The 26,631-nt window shown below is 43.5% G+C and overlaps 1 protein-coding gene across 3 annotated transcripts in view; it reads right to left on the minus strand.

The window, feature by feature from the left end:
* The window catches only part of ttc28 (tetratricopeptide repeat domain 28), a 132,504-nt gene that overhangs the window by 42,975 nt on the left and 62,898 nt on the right, over nucleotides 1-26,631 (minus strand). For all 3 annotated transcript variants that reach the window (XM_074618020.1, XM_074618021.1, XM_074618022.1), the window contains 3 exons: nucleotides 13,923-14,070; nucleotides 5,816-6,088; nucleotides 5,600-5,730 (listed from right to left, as the gene is read on the minus strand). In XM_074618020.1, coding sequence (XP_074474121.1) covers nucleotides 5,600-5,730; nucleotides 5,816-6,088; nucleotides 13,923-14,070 — 552 coding nt within the window. The remainder of the gene's footprint in view (nucleotides 1-5,599; nucleotides 5,731-5,815; nucleotides 6,089-13,922; nucleotides 14,071-26,631) is intronic.

The raw sequence follows: 26,631 nt of genomic DNA on the forward strand, positions 1-26,631 counted from the left end.
TCTCATTAAAAGCGTAGAAACCTTGAGAGTAAAAAGGAGCAGGAAGGAAAAGATGTGTAAATCTAAAAGAAGAGGAGAGACAGAGGAAGATGAGCGGCGTCTCTGCATCCTCTCCATCCTGCTGCTGCTGCTGCTGAGCTCCATAAAGTGGCCGGCAGAGAGATGCAGGAGGTTTAGAAAAGAGATGCTCAATCACCCAAAAAATATGGGCTTTACACCCCTCAGCATGAGATAAAGGAAGAAATGAGTTCTCCTGCTGCGTCAGGGGGAAATGACAGATGTGAGTTAACTTGTTTCATGTTGGTTTGTCTCCGAGAGGCTGGAAGTCTGAGTCAGTACAAACAGAGGTGAGAAAGGACAGACAGAGGAAAGGGAAGTGGAAATGGAGAGAAGTCGGACCGTTATGAGCTCGTTATTGGTTTTTATATGTTTTCATTAAGATGCTGCGCAAGTATCTGATACGTTGGCACGCTAGTTTATGGATATAAATCATCAGAATCCTTGATTTCTTTTGCATTACAATCAAAATAAATGCATCGTTAAACTAGAAAAGTGCACTCAGTAGTGCAGATCTCCTCCAGGTGTGTCTCCGTCTCCCCTACCAAACAAAGAAGAGTTGAATCTCACTCAGTTGTCCCTCCCGGCCTCCCTACAGTCAAGATGGTGGCTAAGATAACAGAAACTGGGATTTATTTGTCTCGTATCATGCCTAACTTTAGTGCATCATAATATATAGGGTATGGAATTTAATCTGTAGATGCTCTGGTTCAATATGAGACCAAACTCTTCTACGGATGTTTTTGAGCCATGACAAAGACCAGAATGTGGCCTGCTACAGACTAGGTAAGGTTTGTTGGGCACACTACCAACGTCAGGAGCGCGTGGCGGCTGCGTCGCATGGTGGCTGCGTGATGCAGGAGTCTGGTGTTCACACTAGACGCGTGTCGGCTGTGTTTCAGCTGTGTTTCTGCTGCTGCTGTCAGCCCTTTCTTTCTGCATAGAGTTTGCCTTTTAATTCATGATAAATATAATTTATATTTATTTTAGACAGAGAAAGGTTCAGAAACGTGTGGTAATTAGTAAATAATAGTAATAATCCACAATTAAAACTCCGTACTGTATTCATTTATGATGCTTTCCAAGTCACTGCTTGTTCCACATCACTGTCCGGCACATATTTCAGAATAAAAGCCTTGTGTTAACAAATGAAGGAATTCTGTGCAAAGAAAACCCGCTTTAGGGCTTTTATTTCTAAATGAAAGCAGGAAGTGTTGATTTAAACCCCAAACTTTATCAATTCTTGGAGCTCTCAAAGTGACTGCGTGTTCCACAGCACTGACTGCTCATATTTCAGAATAAAAGCCTCGTGTTAACAAATGAAGGGATTCTGTCTATAGAAAAAAACGCCTGAGGGCTTTTATTTTGAAATGAAAGCAGGAAGTGTTGATTTAAAAATAAGTCTTTACTTTTTTTCATCTCCGTAACATATTCTGTTGATCTTTTATTTTCATTTATATAATAAAAAGCTGCTGTTAGAGCCTGAGAAGACGTCTTCAGATATCTCGCTTTGTCCAAAACGTAAGAAATGAGTTTGACAGTGATGTAAAACAGAGAACTAGAAGCAACTCATCTCAGACTTAATTGATTAATTGATTTCCAGAATTGTTGCTTATTTCTTTTCTGAGTGTTTTAATTACAAAAAGAAATTGACCTGGACTGAATTATATTATATGACAAAGGTGTTGGTTTAGTTTGTGTGTTTGTTAAACATCAGCTCTCTGCGGGCGCCGTCTTTGTTTGGACGCACGCTGTCTGGAAACACTCAAATAAACACACAGTGGGAGATATGGATTAGTGTTGATGACCGTGTTTCAGTCGCCTCAGGCTGTGCACCTGTGGAGGAGAGGCTCAATAATCTGTCTGTCAACAACAACACACACACACACACACACACACACACACACACACACAGGGCTCAGACGGAGAAACTGTTCCTCCGTCTGCTTGCTGAGATGCTGAGATTCATGACAGACAGAAGTGATGTGATAGAAGAGGAAGCTGCTCAGAAACATGGTCGTTTTCCTGTTAGTCGCTCGCTGCTGTCGTTAGAATGAACTCACTCAAAGCCTCATTCGTCTTACTGACAGCTGCTCAATCCGCCTCTCCACGTCCACGATGCAATCACATGCTATTAACTGACCGACTGTGTGTGTGTGAGTGTAATATCGAGCTGTGTGAGAGTCCAGTGGAGCCTTCAACAACATTAAAGTGGCCTCACACAGTTATATTAAAGCTGTACATTAGAAACATCTTATTGAGTTAACAGCTAGAAGATATATAATAATAATAATAATCAGTCCAGTCACTTTAGAGACTGCAATAACAATATTAAAGGTCCCATATCGTGCTCATTTTCAGGTTCCTACTTGTATTTTGTGTTTCCACTAGAACATGTTTACATGCTGTAATGTTAAAAAAAACCTTTATTTTCCTCATACTGTCTGCCTGAATATTCCTGTATTTACCCTCCGTCTGAAACGCTCCGTTTTAGCGCATTTTGACGGAATTGCAACAGAATTGCGTTGCTAGGCAACAGCTTGGGTCCATGTGTACTTCCTGTCAGCTGATGTCATTCACATACACTGCAACCAGGAAATAAACTGGGACACATTTAGAATGTTTACATTTAAAATTGTGTCAAGGGTGTAAATATTGTATATTTGTGACATCACAAATGGGCAGAAATCCTGACGGCTTGTTTCAAATGCAGAGTTTCTGAATACGGGCTGTGTATTTCCATGTGGATTGAGTGTTTCGATACTTTCACAGTATTTATATAGGACTTAAGCCTGATTTATAATAAATAAAAAACATGAAAATCTCACTTTTTTATAATATGGGACCTTTAATCTAAAGATATTGAGTCGTTTTATACTTCTGAGAGGAGAGATGTGTAGGAGAGAGGAGGAATCTTCAAGGTAAAGTTTGAATTATTTATTATATAAAGCTTTATCACATGTACAACTATCCTGTTTATATCGAGTTAGTATCCTTCAAAGTAAAGTTAAGGTCAATATGTTTTTGGGAAATACACTTCACTTCACTTTTCTTGCCCAAAAGTTGAATGAGAAGTTTGATACCGATCTCATGTGTGTTCATTAAAGCTAGAATTCTTCTATTAGTAGCAGGGATTCACCGATCCCACTTTTTCAGTTCCGATACCGATGGAGATACCTGAGCTTTGGGTATCGACCGATACCTCCATACCGATCCGATACCAGTGTTTAATTAATCATCTGTATGCCTCGCTGTGTGGAAGTGACTGGGATCATTCTTTTAATGTGTAAAGCAACATCATGCTGGACTTAAACATCGTTTTACTAACTTGGTAAAAGTTAATACATAGATATAAAGTTACTGAATTGTTATTTATTACTATTAAAATAATAAATTGTGCACTAGCAACTTCGTAAAAAAATCTTCAAATTAACAGGTTTCAAGTGGAAACCTTTTTAATTCAGCAACAAATTGGTCAAAACTAATATATATAAACATATAATTTAACTGATTAGATCGACCTGTCCCATACCAGTATAATGTAATTATTATTTAACTTATATTAATTTTATTATCTATTAATTTTATATTCATTTATTTATTATTTAGTTTATTTTTATATATGTTTTTAATATATATATAATATATATTAATGTTTCGTATATGTATTTATGCTTGCATACGTACTCATTTAATTATTTGTATTTTATTTCATGTTTTTATTTGAGTTATTTTACGTCTTATTGATTATCAGTAATATGTTATATATGTCATTATCACTATTTCATTGAATATATATTTAAGTTGATATACCATTATTGTGTTGATAATTACCCTTTTTTTCACAAGTAAATTTGTGTGTGTCTTTCCTTTCTTTTAAATCTGTTTATTCATGCATGGATAGAAATGTATCTGACATATTTCAATTGGACTGTAAATTATTTTTCAATAAAACAAATCTGAGCAAAAAAAAAAAAAAGAGTATGAAGCTACAGCCAGCAGGCGATTAGCTTAGCTTAGCATAAAGACTGGAAACAGAGGGAAACAGCTAGCCTAAGATTTTATCCAGGTCATCCACCACGCAGGAAGCAACAACATACAACCAATGAAATCTAAATAAGCCGTTAATCTACCGTAAAGTACAACATGTTCTGGTACAGAGATATCTGTGTACAAAGGAATACTCACATGAACACACATGGAAGTATTTCCCCTTCCAAAAAATGAGAAAACAAACGAGATCGAACAATAACCAACATCAAACGCTATTGATTAACACACACACACACACACACACACACACACACGCACACACACGCACACACACGCACACACACACACACACACACACCGGTAAGGTTGTTTATATTTCTCGTACAATATTAAAGAGACAATAAAATATTCCACAAAGAGCTCCACCGGCTCAGAATCATGAGATTAAATAAAGTATGAAATGCTGCTATGACACCGCGTCGTACTGTATGTTCACACTGCATCACATGTTGGCAGCACACACACTCATGAACACACACACATGAACACACACACACACACACACTCACATATGGGACCAGTTAAAGGAAGGTAAACACACACAAACAGCCCGACAGCTTCACTCTGTGTTTTCAGACATAAAGGGACCAAAGTCTAATCTGGAACAGCGATCTAATTAACCGCTTTCACAACTGTCCAAAGAGTTTGAGAAGAAAGACGGTGAGTTTAGTGGCGGCGGCCCGAGGCGAAGAAATACTGCTTTCCACAAAACATTAGAGAGAGAGAGGGAGAGAGAGAGAGAGAGAGAGAGAGAGTGTGGGCTGTGATCTCTGCTGCCGACGTTGTCACATCACACACACACACACACACACACACACACACACACACACACACACACACACACACACCGTAGACTAACGAGTACGACTCTTACATTAAATATATCAGGTTGGAAAGAGAGTTTCCTAAACAAAGAATCAAGATGACATCAACACTGCAAAGACATTATTCTCCCTGCTGAAAAGTCTCTCTGCTTTCTGTTTCTTAAACTGAAGGACACAAACAGATGGTGACATCATCATCATCTCTGCCACCAGTGACCTGATTGGACGGACTCTCTTCAGGCTGGACGCACCAGGAAGTGATTTTGAGCATTTGGATCAAGTATGTTGTGTCAGATTTGGTCACTAAAGCTGTTATTTCAATGTGTCAGATACATATTTCATCAACATTTGGGTAAATAGAAATATCAGAACAGACACTGTACCAGCAAATACCCAACTTTAAAGAACTCGGATCGGGGTTGGGGCCAAAACATGTTGATTGGGACTTCCCTATTGTAACATCCCTGCTGGGAAGTTGGCTGCATACGTCCCCCGTTTACCTTCACTCTGTGGACGGGACTGAAATCAGGCTGTTATCTCTAACTCGGTGACCTCGGGAAAACTGATCCAGCCAACAGCTCGACCAGGTGGAGGGCGCTGCGCTTGAACCGTATCTAACCAACATGTGTCATCGTATGAATATACATGAGCTGAGTTTAACGTACCTCTCTGTCCTTGAGCTTCATGGCCAGCACCAGCTGGTTCCTGTGGTTGGCCAGCGCTTCTCTGTAGCTGCCTTTAGAGAAGAGGGCAGAGCCGAGGTTCCCGTGAGCACGGCACTCACCTGACTGGTCACCTGTGGACGAGATAAAGAGTACGTGACGTTCACCGTCTTCACCGTAAGTTCACACCGCTCTCCGTGGCTTTCTCCTCCTCCATACCTAGAGTCTTGGTGACCTCCAGGTCCTGCTGCATGTAGTTCATGCTCTTCTCCGCGTTACCTAAAGACCAGTAGGCCGAGCTCAGGGCCGAGAAGACGGATCCACGCAGCTTCAGCGAGCACGTTCCGATCTTCAGGCCGGCCTCCAGCACCACGACGGAGGCGCCGTGGAAGCTGTGAGTCAGCAGCTCCTGGCCGATGACGGACACGACCACGAACGGGCTCTTGTCCAGCTTCATCTTCTGCAGCTGCTGGTAGGTCGGCTCAAGGGAGTCTGTGGAGGTGTGACAGAGACACTGGTGAGGTCAGGAAAGGGAATCACTTTCATTAGGTCCTGATTGGTAGCAGTCAGTGTTGCAATCAGTATTTGAATATCATTCATAAATTCCTTTAACGTTCAGCGTTTTCAGCCTGTTAAATGAACTGTTTTCCTCCATGTGACTGTCAGATCATGATGATGTGTTCCTCAGCGTCGCTGAGAGTTACGCTGTGTTTACATTGTGTGGGTTGTAGTTCTAGTGGAGAGGCTCTGAGGAGCATGTTCATAATATTGTCCAGGGAATGTGTAAAAGTTCACAGTATAAAGTTCAGAGAATATGCACACAGCAGAAACACAGCTAACGTTACAGTCGTTGTGTGTGAAGTGTGATTTATTCTTGACGCAGAGTCGTGAGTGTCTGCCATAAAATTCAACAGAAGAAGAAGAGGATGGGTCGAGGCCGGATGTACGCGGTGGAAGACGTCGCTGAGAACGTGGTGGACAAGGAGCTGTTTTTGTCTGGAGCCAATGTTCTTGTAAAAAGCATTAAATGTTAAACCATAGACAAGTCACAGATTCAAATATGTCATCAGCGGAGTCTTCTGATTGGTTCGCTTCCTCTGCTTGAAAGAGTCGTTCGTCAGATTGACGTAACCCTTTATATGCTTCCTCCTGTAAATATTACCGCTTTTATTCACAACACAGTCGTTCCGGGACTTTCCCTGAAATGTTACGAGGTCTTGAGGCGGGAAACTGGCGGTACAGATTCCCCTGAATATTGATCCCTGCTGCCTTTCACACATGAGACCGTGCAGGAGATGTTCTTGAACATTTCAGGGACAGACTGCATGTGTGAAAGGGACAATAAACTCAGAGCTGAGAAGGAGAGTTAAAGGGACTGTTTGTAACTTTTTAAGCGTATAAATGTACCGGGTTGGGATCCCATGCGCGCTCGCGTGTGGCTGGAGTCACTGCTCCTCTGCCTGCTTACCTTCACTCACACAGCAAGCATTCTCGCTGTCTCGCTGTCTCGCTCCACCTCTAGACGTGAACGCGCGCTCACTCCAAACTGCCGGAGAGTAAGTTTAGCTCTGAGAATATCTAGTGAATGTACAGTGGATGTTTGTGCAGATATAAATGCTGCAGCTCCTCCAGACAGCGAGAAACGTTATCGCCTCAACCGGGTGCCGGTGTCTCCCTGCGAGCGCAGTCGAGAGACGATAACGTTTCTCTTCCTGCTTCAGCCTCGGCACCGACCCGCTTTTGCTGAAGCAGGAAAAGCCAACACTAGGATCAGCATTGATTCATGGAGAGACCTTCGTCTGGTCAGCTAACATTACTGCCAAGCAGCTGAAATATAGAGTGATATTGTGCTTTTAGCTGACGTGTGTCTCCTCACTGTGTTGAGCGATGCTCGTTCATGTCTATTTAGAGCGAACACAAGCGCGAGCCCGACGCTGACTTTCGTTGACTTAACGGCCACAGGTGAAGCTGTTAACAAGCATTTCTGAACGTTACAAATAGTCCCTTTAAGGTGGAATGATGCTGTTTACATTAAAGAGGAAGAGAAGCAGCATCGTTTTGTTGTTCTCTTTAGAGAAATATTATCGTCATGATGGTGAAAAATGAAAGAAAGATGTGATTAGTAAATGATAAATACCTTTAAGGAGGGATTTAACACATTTAAAATCAGAGCTGGTCTGACTTTACTTTAATGTGTGTGTGTAAAGATCTGAGCCTGTTTCCATCCTGACTGAGTGAAACTGAAAGAAAGCGAGTCAATAATAAAGTTGTGTTGTCCAGAAACACCAGCAGCTCTCACAACAGATGGATTGAAGTTGTGTTAATTGATCACAGTAGTTTTCTGTCTGCCTCGGCAGCTCCTCTCAGTGAACGGCTGCAGCTCCTCTCAGTAAACGGCTGCAGCTCCTCTGAGTGAACGGCTGCAGCTCCTCTCAGTAAACGGCTGCAGCTCCTCTCAGTAAACGGCTGCAGCTCCTCTCAGTAAACGGCTGCAGCTCCTCTGAGTGAACGGCTGCAGCTCCTCTCAGTAAACGGCTGCAGCTCCTCTCAGTAAACGGCTGCAGCTCCTCTCAGTAAACGGCTGCAGCTCCTCTGAGTGAACGGCTGCAGCTCCTCTCAGTAAACGGCTGCAGCTCCTCTCAGTAAACGGCTGCAGCTCCTCTGAGTGAACGGCTGCAGCTCCTCTCAGTAAACGGCTGCAGCTCCTCTCAGTAAACAGCTGCAGCTCCTCTCTGTGTGTGAAACACTGAATAAGAATCAGATGTTGAGGCGTTCAGGTTCATCTGTCAAGGCTCAAATAAAAACAGGCTTGATACTGTACATGTTTAATTAAAGTGAAGGTTTCATCTGTGGGGAATGTAGAGAGAGAGTAGGAATATACTTTATAACGCTAGTCACAACTAAAGAACTGCAACAGTACATGATATACGTCAACGAGGCCGAGGGTCTGAGCCAACACGTGTACTTCATCCATTCAGAGACTATTCAAATAGTTAGTTATGCTGCTGTACATCAGTGGTTCCCAACCGAGTATTAAATGACTTAGTCATTTTTTATTAAATTAATTTTCTTTAATGAATAGAACTCGTCAGATTAACGCCAACAAATATGGATATTTCATTAGATAAAAACATGTTGTGAATTTTTAGAAATGATTACATCTATCTTTTTCCAATTAATGATACAACACTCTGGAGCTGTTGGAAATGTGGAAATGTTTTCTTTTTTAAAAAGAAAATCACCAAAATGACACCGTTTATCACAGCAGGAAACTGTAAAAACAGACATTATCGTCTCATTTTCAACTTTCCGTCGGTCCTTTAACAAATCAACTTTTAATGGAGGCTTCTATCATAAAAAACAACCAAATCTGAGCTTGAATAGTGATATTTCATCACAATATCTTTATTCTACAAGTCTCATTTAAAAATTTGCCAAAAATAAACTGTTTGCAGTAATTAGATCCTGTAAAAAACATTAAATTCTTTGCTCTTTAGCGCAACTGGGAAGCCATGAATGACTCTTCTGAGACCAACAGTCACGTGACAAAAAATTCAGCGAGCAGAGAGGAGAGGACAAGAGAGGTTGTAAAAAAGTAAATAGTCTAATATCTACAGCATGTGGAGCCCCAATTTTTTTTTGCCAATATTGTTAACACTTGTTTGCACTTAGAAACATTTTGAAAATATAGATCCACATTTTCCCAATTTTTGTCAATTAAATTATCAAAGAAATTTAGCTTGCATTTTTCTTTTTTTGATAATTTATGGTATTATAACTAGGGCTGTGTAGTGGCAAGAATCTGGCGATACGATATGCATCGTGATACGGGGTTACGATTCAATATATTACGATATACTGCGATACTGTAATCAAGGTGATGTATTGCAATATTTAACATTGAAGTTTAGGAAAACATAGTAAAAAAAAATAGACCATATGCATAAAATCTGAGTCAAAAAAGTGAACTTGTTTTGCACTCAGAACGGTGAGATCTGGATTTACATTTATCACACAGTCCCTCTAACATCCAACATCACAGCACTACCTCTCATGCAATCTGAGCCACAGTTTGCCACAAATCTTTGCATGTAAACCATTCATTAAAAATGTATACTGTGTTTTTGAGAAACGCAAAGCATAATATTGTATGTGTATATCGATATTTTCTTACACCCGTAATTATAACTGTGCTGTACTGCACAAAAGACATGTTTGAGTTCTTCCTACTTCTAGTCATGATTGTGCCGTTTCCACAGAGATGCAGGACGTATACTGTATATTGCAGTGACAAATAGCAGTTCCCATCTAGTTGAGATATTAAAGAATAGAAAGAGAGAGAAACTCCCCTTCATATATTCCTAAAATGTCTCAGAACATTTTGATTTGTCAGAGCAAATGTGTCAAACGTATGTATGATCTATACCAGCTATGTTAACTCGACATAATGGAAAAGCTTTAAAACCTGATAATAATCCCAAACAACTCGTGGGAAACCTGTTGGTATGGAGACAAAGCGTGCAGCTGTTGCAGCATCACTAAATCATCTCTGGGTGATTGGAGGATGAATTAGTGCTAATGTTGGGTCCTGAGGGGGTTTCAGTGATGTAGAGCAGAGAGAGAGAGAACGGAGCAGAGCGAGACTTCTGCATCTCAACATCTCCTCTGCTGCTGCTTCTGCTGTTTCTGGAGGAGTGTGTTACAGCCAGTCTGACATGTGCACGTGTCTTCACTGTGTTTTGTAACAGACTGCTGTTTGAACAACTGAATTGTTAAACATTAGGGCTGTCAATCGAATAAAATATTAAATCATGATTAATCGCAAATTAATCGCACATTTTTTTAAATCTGAAAATGAACCATAAAGGGAGATTAGTCAAGTATTTAACACTCTTATCACATTACTGCCTAGCAGGTGAAATATAGAGTGACATTGTGGTTTTAGCTGACGTGTGTCGCCTCACTGTGTTGAGCGATGCTCGTTCATGTCTATGTAGAGCGAGCAAGCGCGAGCCCGACGCTGACTTTCGTTGATTTCACGGCCACAGGTGTCGCTGTTAACAAGCATTTCTGAAAGTTACAAACAGTCCCTTTAAGTGTATTTGAATGCTATATTTTTGTAATTTTACTGAAGTAACATTTTGTATGCAGGACTTGTACTTGTAACGGAGTATTTCTACATTGTGGTATTACTACTTATGGTACGTCTTCCTCCACTGCACGTTATGCTAATGAGATAATCTGCAGCTGGTCTTGTTTGCATCTGTAGTTTTAGTAAATACCACGTTAGATTGGAAAATTGGTGGCGATGTAAAATGTTGCTCCTCTCTTGCAGTAATTTGCGGCCGGCTCGGTAAACATCCCCCGGTAAGAACTCCTCTACTTTTTAACAACCTGTCTGGATGCCTCGCAGCACATCAGGCTGTAAAGAAGACATCAGCAGAGCCAACAGGAGCCAGATCACCCAGAGGAGACCCCTCTTCCATGCTGTTAATATTGCAGCTCCCCCCCCCCTCTGTGCTTACAACATATTGGCCTCCTCCATGGTCCAACATGTTGCCCGTCCTCCTGCTTACTCAAGCATGACAACTCCTGGTAACACTCGATACTAGACATCGTAGCTTTGAGGCTCGCTTGCTTTGAAGCTTATGGGAGATGTTTGAGAGGAGGTTTTGAGGTTGCAGCCCCCGGATAGCAGAACAACCCCCCCACAGTGCATCAGATCTGCACACTGAAGCTTTTGCAAGTAGTTCAGGGCAGGCGGGACTCTGTCACACACTGTGTGTCATCGCCGCTGATCACAACACGCTGCAATCGCTATCCAACACCGATAACAGGGAGAGTAGTTTCACTCCACCTGCTGCAACAGAGAAAGAGAGGCTCATTTGGTCAGCTACCAACGTCCTCGATACGCCCCGTCATGCTCTACCTCAAAGGGGAATATTGTGAATACTCAAACTAGATGTGCTCTCCAGTGTGCGAGCAGATGCAAAATAATTCCACGTGCACAGACATTCGCCGCAGCTCGCCAAGTAGAAGAAGGCGATTCCCAAGAAGCCTTGCTCTCATTTCGATACAGCTGAAGGGCAAAAACATAATCCGGCGCCAACTCCAGCCTGCAAACTATTCCTGATTGTGTGCTCTCTTCCTTCATCTCCTCGTGCTGTTGAGACCTGCACGCTAACGTGCACGGAGATCTGTGGGGTGGAGAGATCGATGACACAGGAAGCTGCCTCATCATGAGCTCCACGAGAAGCAGATTCATGCTCCGTACATCAAGCATCCTCGTATGACTGTTGAATATTGAAATGGAATCAGACATGAGATTATCTGTAAACTTAATGAGGGCATCCAGCATATTCTCTCAGACATTCAACATCTCTTCAGTTAATTAGTTCTTCCTGCTAAACCAACTTCCTGCCTCTTTGATCCGCTCCAAACTCTTTAAAGGCAGAGTAAAGGAAATTCAGAGATGTGTTTCTAAACACATTATAAATGTTGGAAAATAATGACTGAAAACATGCAAAGGCTGTGAACGTTGTAGTACTGGATTGTGGAGTTAGAGAGGCTGAAATCACGGCTCGATGACGCACTGGAGTCATCCTTAACATAACTCCACCCGTCTACAGAAACCTGAACCTCACCCTCACCCTCACCATCGCCCCGAGCCTTTCCAAGCCGACAGATCGCCTCAGAGAGGTCCCGCGAGGGGATCCTCCTACACCGAGCGGCCGTCTCTAACCCGCCAAGTTGAATCCTCCGGGCAGACTGCGCGACGGGGGCCGTTACCGGCCTCATGCCGTCCACGGGCTGAGCCTCCATCAGAAGGACTCAGGCCCTCGAGCGACACCGGGCAAGCGGTCTCAGGTACGCCCCATTTGGTACTGGGCTCTTCGCTCTTCGCTCGCCGCTACTGAGGGTATCCTGACAGGCTGCACCTTCCCCGCTTGTGAGTGTGGTTTCAGGTTTCAGAGCCTTCAGGTGACACGCCCCCAGCGGACACGCCCCCAGCGTCTCAGAGCAGAGAATACTGATGATTTTTCTGTGATTTTGAAAGCAAATTTTATGTAATTGCCGATTTTTTTAATCATTCAAATTTGGCTGGGTGGTTAGTAACACATTGTTCTGTGTGTTCGGTGTGACAAACCCAGAATGCAGATTTATTTTTGCTTTACATGAACTTTAAAGGGGAACTTTGATATACTGTATGCCAACCTGGATCCTATATTCCCATGTTTTTGTGTCTAATGGTACGTGTCCACAGGGGCGTTTTTTATCGCGAGGGGACGCGACGCTTCCCAACATTGGACGCTTGGTGTCCTGTCCCTAGAAATAAGGCACTCGGCTCCTGATTGGACTCTAGTATTGCAGTTTTCCTCCCCTCTACAGAGCACTTTAGCGTCATTTAACGCCGTTTGGTTTTACATTTAGCAGCTGAAAAGCCAGATGTTCCAGAAACACGACTCCCAATGAGTGCTAGCGTTGCTCTGTGTGTCTGCTGGATGTGTAAATAGGAAGCTGTTTGCTGACATGTTCGCCACAACTGGATGAGATGATAATATGTTAATGTTGTGTTTACAGCTTGTTGCTCTGCCCTCAAGTGACATAAAAATCAATGCATGCACGTTTAAGGACATGGCAGCTTTTCTCCTCTTTGTCACATGGCAAAAATTAAATCGTTATTATATGAATATGATTATGAAACGTTCAGGTTTCCTCCGTCTGGAATCAATTTATGTAGAAAAACCTATTTGTTCTTATTTTGCTATAAGTGGCCTGAGAACAGAGAGCACTAATGTAGTAACCTGAAGCATCTCCACTCTCAGACTGACTTCACATGTGGATGAATGAGTCCATAAACAAGGCAGTGGACAGAGAGATGCTTTTAGGATTCAGGCAGCAGAAGATGTGAGTCATGACTTCAGCAAGTGGATGCTGATGAGTCCAATCTCCCCGACACTCCACATCACTAGCTCACTGTTTTCAATTTCATCTCCTCCATGTTTCTCTTTTCTATTTCATCCGACTCGCTTGTTTTATTTATTTTCTACATCTCACTTTTCTTTACGTGTCTCTTTTCTCCCTCTTTGTCACATCAAAATGTGCATCCAATTCTTTCTGAGATCTGAATCGTCTTTGTATCCCAGAGGAGGAGAGCCGCTGAATAACAGAACAAAAGAAAAGTGGTAAGTTGACAGTTTTTCCCGGCGCCGACGTCTCACTCTCTCCTCTACAACTTTCAGCAGGCAACAAAGTTACTGGAGACGAGTCAAACAAATACAATGTGTTGGACAGAAAGACGGAGAGAAAGAGAAGACGGTTGTACCTCTGAGGGGAGATTTCATGGCTGCCTCCACCATGCCGACGAGCAGCTGCAGACTCTTGGGGTCCTGGGCGAGGCCGGAGGCGAACGCTGCCAGGGCGTCGGCATGGCGACCCAGGTACTGCAGGGCAACCCCCTGACGGAAGTAGGCCTGCAGGAAGAAGAAGAAGAAAAGAACAAGGCTTTTATATTGTTGCCATTGAATCAAGATGTTTACATTTCGATCCGCTTCTGAATTTGCATGGCTTTATTTTTAGCCATGCTAGCGGCGGCTAGGTGATGTTTTCCATGTTTCCTATCTTAGTTTAAATGGACTTGCATTTATATAGCGCTTTTTTAGTCTTCCGACCACTCAGCGCTTTACACTACATGTCAGTATTCACCCATTCATACACTGATGGCAGAGGCTGCTAAGGTGCCAACAGGATCTAATCTAAATACTCATTCACACACCGATGTGTGAGCAATTTTGTCGGGAGCAATTTTTGGGATTAAGTGTCTTGCTCAAGGACACATCGACATGTGACCCGGAGCAGCCGGGGATCGAACCACCGACCTTCCGATTGGTGCTGCTCTATCCTCTGAGCCACAGCCGCCACGTTTAGCATGTTAACATGCAACATTTAATTCAGAACCACATAAATCAACCTCATAGTGACGCTACAGGAAAAGTCAGAGGATCACCAAAGTCAGTAGGATTCATCCTCTGGGGAACATGAGCAGCACTTGAGTAAATGTACTTGCACATAAAGATACTTACTTAATGTTATTGTTATTCTATTAGGCTCTGCTGTAGTATTACTTCTTATACACTTTATATTTATTAATCTCTTTTTTTATTCTCATGTTGTAATTTACTTTTATATCTTAGTTAACTTATTTTACTACATTTATTTTACTTTTATTGATATTCTAATTTGCACTGTTAATATTACTTCTTATGCTCCTTATATTATTACTCTGTTGTGTTTTTTTATTGTCATGTTGTAATTTTGAGCAATCTCTGGATTAATAAAGTTCTTATTTTATCTAATCTAACTACTAAACTACTTACATTATAATAATTATTCCTCTGAATTCAAAGTATGTTGTTGAGGTCGGATGTGTTAGTAAAACATAATGAGATTATTAAAAAGCCATTGTGTCTGAGTGTGAGTCCAGCCTGCACAGCTCTGATACAGCATGTACACAAACATCTCACACTTCATTAGGACGCCTCGTGTGTCTCACAGCGACATTAGAGACAATGAATCATGACATCAGATTCATGAGGAGGACACACAAACACCACGCTCGTCTTCTGTCGCTGTAACTTAATTGTCTTCCTCTCTCTCTCTCTCCTTCCCTTTATTCCTCCCCTCTTCCTCTCTCTCATTCATCATCCTGCCCTCCTCTCCTCCCATTTAAACGTAATCTGTCATGACAGTGAATGAATGAAGACAAAGAGGGGACGAATTAGATTACATGGCAGCTACCGTCCCGCCCGCCACTCTCTCCGCGCCCCACCACCGCCACCGTCTTTGTCCTTCTCGCCGTCTTCGGACAGCTTCATTGAAACGAATGGAGCCGGAGGGTCACCGCTAATCTAATGCATTAAGCCTGTGTAGCCGGTGTGTTTGGTGTTGGGAGCAGAATGTGAACAGGACGCGCTGTCATTTCACCGCTGATTAACACAAAGTGGGATAAATGGTTGGTAATTACAGCCGGGGTCAAATCCCTTAAAACACTGGAATCACTCACAGACGCTAAAATCATCGCTATTTATCGACCTTATCACCTTTTTTTGTTCCATTTAAGCTTTTGTCTCTTAACTTGAGTTTGCTATTGCTGCCTGTAGTAAATACAAGTTGGTGACATTGCGATTTTACAAGTATTGCGATTCAATATTACGATTTGTGTTAACGTTTTTAAAACTAGAACATGGGGAAAATGTGAATTATACACTTCTAGACTTTTACTTTATTAATCCAGTAAATTATGAAATTTTTTTCCACGCAGACCCTTCACCGTTTTCTATTTTCTTATTTCAGCTCGCTGCGGCCGGCTGCGGTTTGTTTTGGTTGACGGATACGAAACAGATATGACGTCACGTTATTCTCATGGATGTATTAGGAGAACTGGATACAGTGTTGAAGGCGGGCTCCAGTTCGATCCAATGAAAGTTGCTCAGTGGTGCATGAAGCCAAAATGGTCCGACTTCGGACTGGAAAAGTACCCGGATCTTCCAGCGATCTTCCGCATCCATCGGGCCCATAGAACAGGTGCAGTAGCGTCCGCTCCACAGACGTCTCTTTCCCAATGTTAGTCTGAAAGTAGGGATGCACCGATACCACTTTTTTCAGACCGAGGACAAGTACAAGTACTTATATTTGGGTACTCGCCGATACCGAGTACCGATACGAGTACTTCTCTGTGCCAAAAGAGCCTCGTTAACAGCCAGCTGGAGGGTGTGAGCGACCCACGGCAGGCTGGGGAGTCCCGCAGACGAGGCGGTGCACCGCGACCGGCTCTAGGTCGGCTTGGAAAGGCTCGGGGCGAAGGTGCTTCTTGTGGCCGTGGACAAAGTGTCACCGGGGCGGACTGTCCTTATTGCGCCCTAACCGCGTCGTGCCCCCAGGGCGGGGCTCGGCCCACATAAAAGGCACCAGGGGTCTGCGGCGATGTCAGCAACCCACCCGACCCGTCTTGAAACACCGACCAAGGAGTCTAACGCAGGTGCGAGCGCAATGAAAGTGACGGCCGCCACGCGCCGGCTGAGGTGGAATCCCAACCCAGCGGGGTCGGGCGCACCACTGACCCGTCTCGCTCGCCAGCATGAGCGCGTGCGATAGGTCCCGAAAGATGGTGATGAGAGGTTAACGTTGTATCGGAGCTGTTTTGCGAGTACGAGTACATGAGCACAGTATCGGACCCGATATCCGATCCTGGTATCGGTGCATCCCGATCTGAAAGTCTTTGGTTTGGCCACTATGAAAGTTGGCATCAACGACTGGCGCTCTTCCTGGAGGCTTGGTTACTCAGACTACAACAATGAAAGCGTTAACTTCCTTCTAACTCCTCATAGACTCAAATGAAGCAAATATATCGATTCTGACATAAAAAAATATATTTCAAAATTGTAAAAAAGAAAATTGCAATACATATGTGAATCCATTTTTTCCCACCCCTTCTTTAAGACACATAACCTTGTATTTGAAAACCATTTTCAAGCAGAAATAGAGGACTCTGTTTTAGCTCCTGCCTCTGCTGCCAAGTGTCCATGCTGAGGAGAGAGAGACAGCAGCCTGCCCTCTGACCTTCGTCCAGGCTGGAGAGGAGAGCGGCGGGGCTGGACCGGGATGAGCAGCCGGGCGGGTAGCTGAGGTGACATATGGACGCCCCACCTGTCTGCCTACCTTCTACTTAGCACTGCCCCGCAAATCTGTCGCCGTCACACTGACTTGGCTGCTGGATGGAGGATGCAGTTTCTCCTCATTTAGACATTCATGTCCTATTCTTGACTCTGCTTTTGATTGGGGAGGATGATTTCAGTCAGATGAGGGTGATTATATCAGGGGAGGAGATAATCATAGCAAGTATTATCTCTGCATGACTGTGTTTGAGTGAATGCACAGCACAATAAGTGAGGCTGAGACGTGTGTGTCAGAGCTTTTTACCCCCATCGAGGGTGTAAACATGCCAGAGCCAGACAGAAAGTGACAGCAGGAAGAGTCTGCCTCCTCCTCCTCCTCCTCCAGCCTCCTGCTCACACACATCCTGCCTATTAGCTCAGTCTGGCTACGTTGCCTGCTAAGCACATACAGGGGGTATCCAGTCCAGACAGACACACACATGCACATCCACCACCACCTCTCAAACACTCCTTTCTTCTCTCCGTCTGCCTCCCAGCAGTCGTTTCGGAGCGTCTTGTCAGATTACAGAGCGTCTCTGGTCGTGTCTGGCTCGTCTGGTTTTTGCAGGTATTTCACGCCGATTCCCCATCGAGCACTTAGACGGCCTCTTCAACATCAGCTGACAGTTCTGTGTCAGTTAAAGTGAAGTGATCAATAGAAGGGACACGACTAATCCTGGCCGTACGTGTGTGTGTGTGTTCACACCTCTTATTAGTGTGTATATATTGATGTGTTCATGTACAGTATTCACACCCTGGGAGCTCTTACAGTTTAGGAAACTAAACTAAGGGTCTACTTTAAAACCGCTATAATTCAACATTAGGGCTGTGTAACGGAGCATTTGTTTTAACGCCACTAATTTACTTTAACGCATCAACGCAGCTTGTGATTTGTAGGTTGTAGCTGCTCAGTTTTAAAGCTGACACAAAGACGAGACTTTCAACCAGGAGGCCGTTGTTCGTGTCTCGTGTGAAACTAAAAGTAATGTTGACTTATTTTGTCACGTTAGTGTTTAGTCATGTGACTCGTCAGTATATCGTCAGTCCCGTGAGTCGCTAGTCAGTGACGTTAACGTCAATCACGACCGTTTTCTAACCCTAACTAAGTGGTTGTGTTGCTTAAACCTAACTTCCTATGAAAACAGAAGTTTATTTTGAAAGGACACTATACATGTAACGAGCGTATATTGACACGCCGTCCCTGGTCCGTCCAAAAGTAACGCTAGAGAGCGTTGGTCTCCGATGCTGAGGGGCGCTGACCAAGCGGTGGTATTTGACAGGTTGGGAGTGAGAATGTGTTGTAAAAAATGACTGTACACTAATGGTACGTGTCCACAGCCTCCGTGCTTTCCACGCCCCCAATTCATTGTCTATGTAAGCAGCCGCGCAATGCATTCTGGTAGCGTGGCGTCGCGATTCGAGGGACTAGGCGTCACGACGCCCGCTCCTCATTTGCATAAAGTTGAGGTCTAGTCTACTTTATGTAAATCACGGGCATCCGACGCGACTCGCCGCCTCTCCAAACTCCCGAGGATCTTTTAAAATAAACGTTGTTGATCCAAAATAAAGACAGATTCAGCAACTGCATGGATTATTTCTCCCCTCAAATGTTTTCAGAAACACATTTAAGTGAACTATTTACGTGAAATAAGAGAAGAAAGTTTCCAAACGAGCCTCCGGACTGGTTCCGGTTTGAAAGCTGGGAGCAGCAGCCAACGGCGGGAAAGCGTTCGTCCAACCAGGAGGCGAGTGCCTTGTTTCTAGGGACAGCACACCAAGCGTCCAATGTTGGGAAGCGTCGCGTCCCCTCGCGATAAAAAACGCCCCTGTGGACACGTACCATAACCCCCCACGCGCCTCCCCAGCAGTGTCCATCTGAACCTTAGCATAGTCTAGATTTTTTCCTGTGTGGCATCATACAAGTCGCTTTAGATTGTGGTGCATCATTACGCCATTATCATCACGCCTAACCCGGTATATCACTCCTCCTCCACTAGCACATACTACTCCCAAGTGGTGATTCTAAATCAAAGGCTGATTGCCAAAGTTATTACGATTCCTCCTGAGGGGGAAATCAACCAAATGGAAATCCACTTTCACTCAAAACCACAAATATCAACCAACCAAGAAAAGTCTCGGGATCACCAAAATCAGTAGGATTTTCAAGGTGATCCATCCAATAGTTGTTGAGATATTTCAGCCTGGATCAAAGAGGTGGACCGACCAACCAGTTGAAGGAGCTTGTGTGTTAGAGAGACATAATGAAGGAGAGAGAGAGAGAGAGCTGCTATATGTTAGAGTGTCAGAGCAAAGGATGCACACCGGATGAACAGATGCTTCAATTACTGCTCGTAACTCACATTAATCGAGAACAGATGGCGACACAAGTGGCGAGAGAGAGAGAGAGAGAGAGAGAGAGAGAGAGAGAGAGAGGGTGAGTACGAGGGAGAGAGAGAGAGGATCACATAAACCAGACATGATGGAGATTGATGTCTTTGCAAATCAGACAATCTGCCTGAAAACACACCGACCAAACCGACCGCTCTCGTTTCATCTGGACACAAAGTGGATTCAACCTTATCTTTTCACCTGCGTTGCTTGTGATTGAACTTTAACACGGCGTAGAGGATGTGGAAGAAGAGGGAGATGTGGAGTAATCTGTTAGAGATGGAGGAGGCTGAGAGGAAAGAGGAGAGCTTCCAGAGAAACACCTGGCAGCCTGGAGACGGCTCTAATGTTCTCACTGCAGTCAAACAATAAACAGCTTACCTTACACCAAACTGACTTCAGGATGTTACGCCCAACACATCATCGCATTCTACCTCTGGTCCCACAGAGGAACAAACTGGAATCAATAGTAGTTTAGTGTTGTGATTAAAGGATCATTTTGGTTTGATCATCGGTTTGTTAGAGCTTTGGTTTGTGTCATGAACACAAAGTGCCCAACCCTCGGGGGTTTAAAAGACACCAAAAGTACCATTAACAATTACACAATTACAGCTTATTATACCGCTCGGCCTTAAACTAAATATTCTGCTTCTCTCTCCACCACAGAAAGTCCCACCCGACCTCCTCCCTGCATGGCGTTAGTCGCTCTTTATACTTCACAATGACGTGGATTAAATACACATTGGTTTTGTGGGATATATCAGCGCATTACTTTTCATAAGTATAGTTAAAGGGACTGTATGTACGTTTTTACACGTATAAACATATTTTAATGCCGTATGTAAACAGGTTGTAACCTAATCTAAGAAATGAGACCTTCCGCAACTTTCTGGGTTTCCTCTCTCATGGTACGTGTCCACAGGGGCGTTTTTTATCGCGAGGGGACGCGACGCTTCCCAGCATTGGACGCATGGTGTGCTGTCCCTAGAAACAAGGCACTCGGCTCCTGATTGGACAAACGCTTTCCCGCCGTTGGCTGCTGCTCCCAGCTTTCAAACCGGAACCAGTATGGAGGCTCGTTTGGAAACTTTCTTCTCTTATTTCACGTAAATAGTTCACTGAAATGTGTTTCTGAGAACATTTGAGGCGAGAAATAATCCATGCAGTTGATGAATCCGTCTTTATTTTGGATCGACAACGTTTAGTTTAGAAGATCCTCGGGAGTTTGGAGAGGCGGCGAGTCGCGTCGGACGCCCGTGATTTGCATAAAGTAGACGAGCCCTCAACTTTATGAGGAGGAGCGGGCGTCGTGACGCCACGCTATCAGAATGCATTGCGCGGCTGCTTACATAGACAATGAATGGGGGGCGTGGAAAGCACGGAGCCTGTGGACACGTACCGTCAGCCTGTAGACGGCTTTCAATGTGAACAATGGACGCCGTTTTTTCTGGGAAAATCCAACATATATGACGTCATATCAGAACGGACCCCGAGCTGTCAAACTGCTGTCAAACAGGTCAGCTAACATTGCTGCCAAGCATGTGAAATATAAAGTGATATTGTGGTTTTAGCTGTCAATCACGTTCAGTCTTGTGTGTGTCGCCTCACTGCTTTGACCGATGTTGCTCGCATCTACATAGTGCGAGCGAGAACTCATTTAACTAGTAATAATAATGGTCCAAAATGATGTAAAATGTATTATTAAAGTCAAAATTAAAGTAGGAACCTATGGTCATGAGGGTTGGGTCATGACCGAAAGAACGAGGTCGCGGGTGCAAGCGGCCGAAATGGGTTTCCTCAGGAGGGTGGCTGGCGTCTCCCTTAGAGATAGGGTAAGAAGCTCAGTCATCCGTGAGGGACTCGGAGTAGAGTCCTTGCTCCTTTGCGTCGAAAGGAGCCAGTTGAGGTGGTTCGGGCATCTAGCACGGATGCCTCCTGGGCGCCTCCCTTGGGAGGTGTTCCAGGCACGACCAGCTGGGAGGAGACCACGGGGAAGACCCAGGACTAGATGGAGAGATTATATCTCTACTCTGGCCTGGGAACGCCTCGGGATCCCCCAGTCAGAGCTGGTTAATGTGGCCCGGGAAAGGGAAGTTTGGGGTCCCCTGCTGGAGCTGTTGCCCCCGCGACCCGATCCCGGATAAGCGGTTGAAGATGGATGGATGGACAAGAGGAACAAAACCCAATATCTGACTATTCTGACTGGGACCTGAATGATACTCTACTATAGGCTACAAATAACACAGGAAAACACTATTAACACTAAACACTTCACCTTTACCCTATCATGTTCTAGTTAGAATATTATTGGAGTATTATGGGGCCTACTATAGAAGCTGCATAACCCAAGTATAATAATAATATTGCAATAAAACCATGACTGACAACAGTTTAACATGCTTAAAGAAATAATGAATAAACTGGAATAAGTTGCAAACACAAGGCCGATAAAACTCCAACATGTGAATAAGAGAGTACTGACACTTATTTCTGCCTCAGAGTGAAACTAAAGGAGGAACAACAAGGACGAAGCGGTGCTGATATCACTTCACCGTCACTAAAAACCGAAACAAGAGGGTTAATTTTGCCCAGCCGATAGCCCACTTATCCCTCAGTAGGTGATATAACGCCACGCTGTGTGAGCTGTGAGCTGTGGGCTGTAAAGCTCAGAGAGTGAGATCATTATTTAAGAGCCTGAGAGGGTCTGAGGGAGTCATTAAAAACAGCAATCTGTATTGTGAGGACGCCTCTTTTGTAGGATTGAATGCACCTTATTACCGGGGTGAAGTATGATCAAACCTCGTGAATCTAAACCAGCAGACCTCTGCAGCCGTGTGTGCACTTACTCACAGTCTGGGAATTAACAGCCCTCTCGTCTGGCAGGGCGGCCTGATTCAAACAGGTTCCTCTAATAGATCAGTCAGTGTGTGAAGCGCTGTGGTGGAGAAATAATGCTGCTGAGCAAGCAGCTTCCCAGAAACACATAATCTCACCCAAATAAGAAACAAACGCCCGCCAACGCCGTTCGTTAAAAAACCTCATCTGAACCTGTGAAACCGAGTCAATATGTAGATGTGGAGGTAACTTATTCCATACGTCTACATACACATACTTACTTATGGAAAAGTATCAATACAACTATGTAAAAATACTATTTAACAAGTGAAAGTATTTCATTCATTTTTCAGACTTTTTTTTTACGGACATTTTTTCAGACTTTTTTTTTTTACGGACATTTTTTCCGAATTTTTTTCCAACATTTTTCAGAATTTTTTCAGACTTTTTTTTTTTTACGGACATTTTTTCAGACATTTTTTTTAATGGACATTTTCCCAACATTTTTTAGATTTTTTTTTTCCCAACATTTTTTCAGACTTTTTTTTTTACGGACATTTTTTCAGACTTTTTTTTTAATGGACATTTTCCCAACATTTTTCAGACATTTTTTTTTTTCCCAACATTTTTTCAGAATTTTTTTTTACAGACATTTTTTCCAACATTTTTCAGAATTTCTTCAGACTTTTTTTTTTACGGACATTTTTTCAGAATTTTTTTTTTACAGACATTTTTTCAGACTTTTTTTCCAACATTTTTCAGACTTTTTTTTTACGGACATTTTTTCAGACTTTTTTTTTTACGGACATTTTTTCCAAAAAAAAATTTCCAACGTTTTTCAGAATGTAACTGTCAGATAACAGCACAATATTAGAAGCATTAAGTACAGTAACATCAAATGGAAATATTCAAGTGAAATACAATCATCTAAAAACTGTACTTAGGTACAGTATTTGAGTACATGTAGTTATGAATAAACACAAGAGCGGGACGGGAGTCATTCTTCAGAGACTGGAACGGAATAGGAGTTGTTTTTTAGTGGGAGTGAGATGAGATGGGAGTTAAAACCCACTCCTGTCTCACCCTCTAATGCACACACACGCGCACGCACACACACACACACACACACACACACACACACACACACACACACACACACACACACACACACACACACACACACACACACCAACTGTTCTCTGGTTAATCTGCATGAATATTTATCCTCGTTTCACTGGGAGCTAAGATGCAATAATTGAGTTGGAGTGGCCATAACCAGTGTTTCCACTGGGACCAATAAAGATGTTACACGACCAGCTGTGGGCTCTCTCTCACACAGACCTGCCGAGCCGGTCTAATGGCTTCACTGGTCTGTGTGCCGTGGTGTGTTACAGACTCTGGACCGGTCGTAAAGATGGAGGTGCGTCCGAGGCTTTAAATTAGATGAAAAGGAGTTTAGCTCAACATAAAACCGCCGTTCATCAGGACGGAGACGAGTGTGTCTCTTCTGTGTTGACGTTAGCGTGTCTTTAGTGCGTGTCGATGTGCACTAGCATATGCAGGGTCGTCGGTGACGCCCCCGGCATCATATGTTGAGGGACCAGACTATTTATCTGGAGCCAACAGATTAGGAGTCACCGTCTGTCTGATGTAACCGGACCAGTTCAGAGCTGATCTCTCTCTACAACAACAACCAGCAACACAGGTCATTAACGGTATCCAGCATCCAGTGGACACGGGCACGCCGCTACTTTACACCGGGGCTATAGCCACATCACTAATGTACCTAGTTAGGCTACGTTATGTGAGCGATGGACCGATTTCTGATTAAGAGAAGAGAGTTGGTAGACCGCCCTGACTCCTACAGATTACGTTCCCATACAACGAAACTGCATTGTGAATTACGTTTAAAGGGAAGCGTATTTTGTCGCAGACTACGTTTGTTTTTGACGTATCACAAATATGTTTGTAATGATAGTCCGTGGAAGTCAGCGTAGAGAGATGTCGGGGTCAAACAAACTCAGGACTTTGACCCAGGAGACAGCTGGTCGTGTCCCGTGTGAAACTAAAAGTCAACGTTTACTTATTTTAATGTACGTCCGTAGCTTAATAACGTAACAAACCAAACCATGATGTTTTTACTAGGGTTGTCAATCAATTAAAATATTTAATTAATCAATTAATCGCATGTTTGTCCAAAGTTAATCGCGATTTAATTGCACATTTTTTATCTGTTCTAAATGTTCCTTAAAGGGAGATTTGTCAAGTATTTAATCCTCTTATCAACACGGGAGTGGAGAAATATGCTGCTTTATGCAAATGTATGTATATATTTATTATTGTAAATCAAATAACAACACAAATCAATGACAGATATTGATCCAGAAACCCTCACAGGTACTGCAGTTAGCATAAAACAATATGCTCCAATCATAACATGTCAAACTGCAGCCCAACAGACAACAACAGCTGTCAGTGTGTCAGTGTGCTGACTTGACTATGACTTGCCCCAAACTGCATGTGATTATCATAAAGTGGGCATGTCTGTAAAGGGGAGACTCGTGGGTACCCATAGAACCCATTTACATTCACATATCTGGAGGTCAGAGGTCAAGGGACCCCTTTGAAAATGACCATGACAGTTTTTCCTCTCCAAAATCTTGCGTAACTTTGGAGCGTTATTTATCCTCCTTCGCGAGTAAACCATGGTTGGTACTTTAGTTTTGTTGTTGTTGCATTTTGGGTGTATTGTGTTGTTATTAATCGTAGCTGCACGGGAGCTGAAGTCTTACACATTTGCACGTGAACAACGTTTTTGTCATTGCTGTGTGCCTTGTGGGAGCTTATAGCTGTTTTGTTGAATATTCTTTGACCAAATTCAATTAAAAACTACATTTATATATCGAATGTACCACATCTAAAGATACGTCCTCATAAAGTAACTCTGAAGTTAGCCCCATGTATCCCCCTTATCACCGGGAGAGGAAATATCCTGGCGCCGGTCATGAGTGGACACGACTGGGCTTTCCAGTGGAGTAGTATTATTATTTCAGTACTTATACAACAGTTGTCAGGGTGTCATTATAACACATATAGGAACTAAGTCTTTTCTATTTCAGTCAGTCAAGGCCACAGGATCAAAGCTACAGTGTTGATGATGTGTTTAAGTGTTTAAGAGGAAGTAGAAAACATCATTCAATCTGCCGTTTGAAATGGGATGCGTGGAGGTCAACGTAAAGAGCCGGCTGACACATCTTCCTCTTTAGAGAGCACAGAGCCTCTCCTCACTGCAGCTGTTCAAACACCTGATCCTCGGCTGCAACCCGCCTCTCTTTAGTCTAGTAAACAGGATCTCCATCTCCAACATGCACAACACAACACACCACCAACCAGTAGTCGTGTTACACTCACATTTTATCACGCTGAGAGTCTGTGTGGATAACCTGAGTGGGACGTCAACTCAGACATCTAACCTCGACGTTCACACTGAATTACTCCCAACCGAGAGCTCTAAAGAAAGCATTTTCTCTGTCACACACACACACACATACGCGCGCACACACACACACACACACACACACACACACACACACACACGCACTCACACAAGTAATCCTAGTTAACCTCAACACACAAGGTTTATTCCCTCGGTGACCAAAAGCAATTCCCTTTCTTCTCTCTCTCTGCTACTTTATCTGTAGACCCAGACCCCCGAGTCGCTCCCTCCACCCTCTCATGTATCAGATGCCATCTTTGGACCAATCTACCTCCCTCTATACTACACACACACACACACACACACACATAAACACAAACACACACTTGTTAGATAAATATGCATAAAGGAGGAGAGTGGGAGTGGGGAGGAGGACAAGTGGCCTTCTGATCCTGTTAACTGCAGTACAGCGGAGGGGTTTGGTTCTCTTACACCGGGTAATTAGACTGTCACTCAACCGGCGGCCGCTGCAGTTTGTGTGTGCGTGCATGTGCTCGTGCAGCGTTTGATTGCCTCGGTGACCTTTGACCCTGAGGGAGCACATATACCTGCTGGGGAAGGCAGGACGGGGTCAATGTGAAGAGAGCAGGACCGTGGAACTG

The sequence above is a fragment of the Sebastes fasciatus genome, chromosome 19, assembly GCF_043250625.1.
Source record: "Sebastes fasciatus isolate fSebFas1 chromosome 19, fSebFas1.pri, whole genome shotgun sequence".
Classification (NCBI taxonomy): domain Eukaryota; kingdom Metazoa; phylum Chordata; class Actinopteri; order Perciformes; family Sebastidae; genus Sebastes; species Sebastes fasciatus.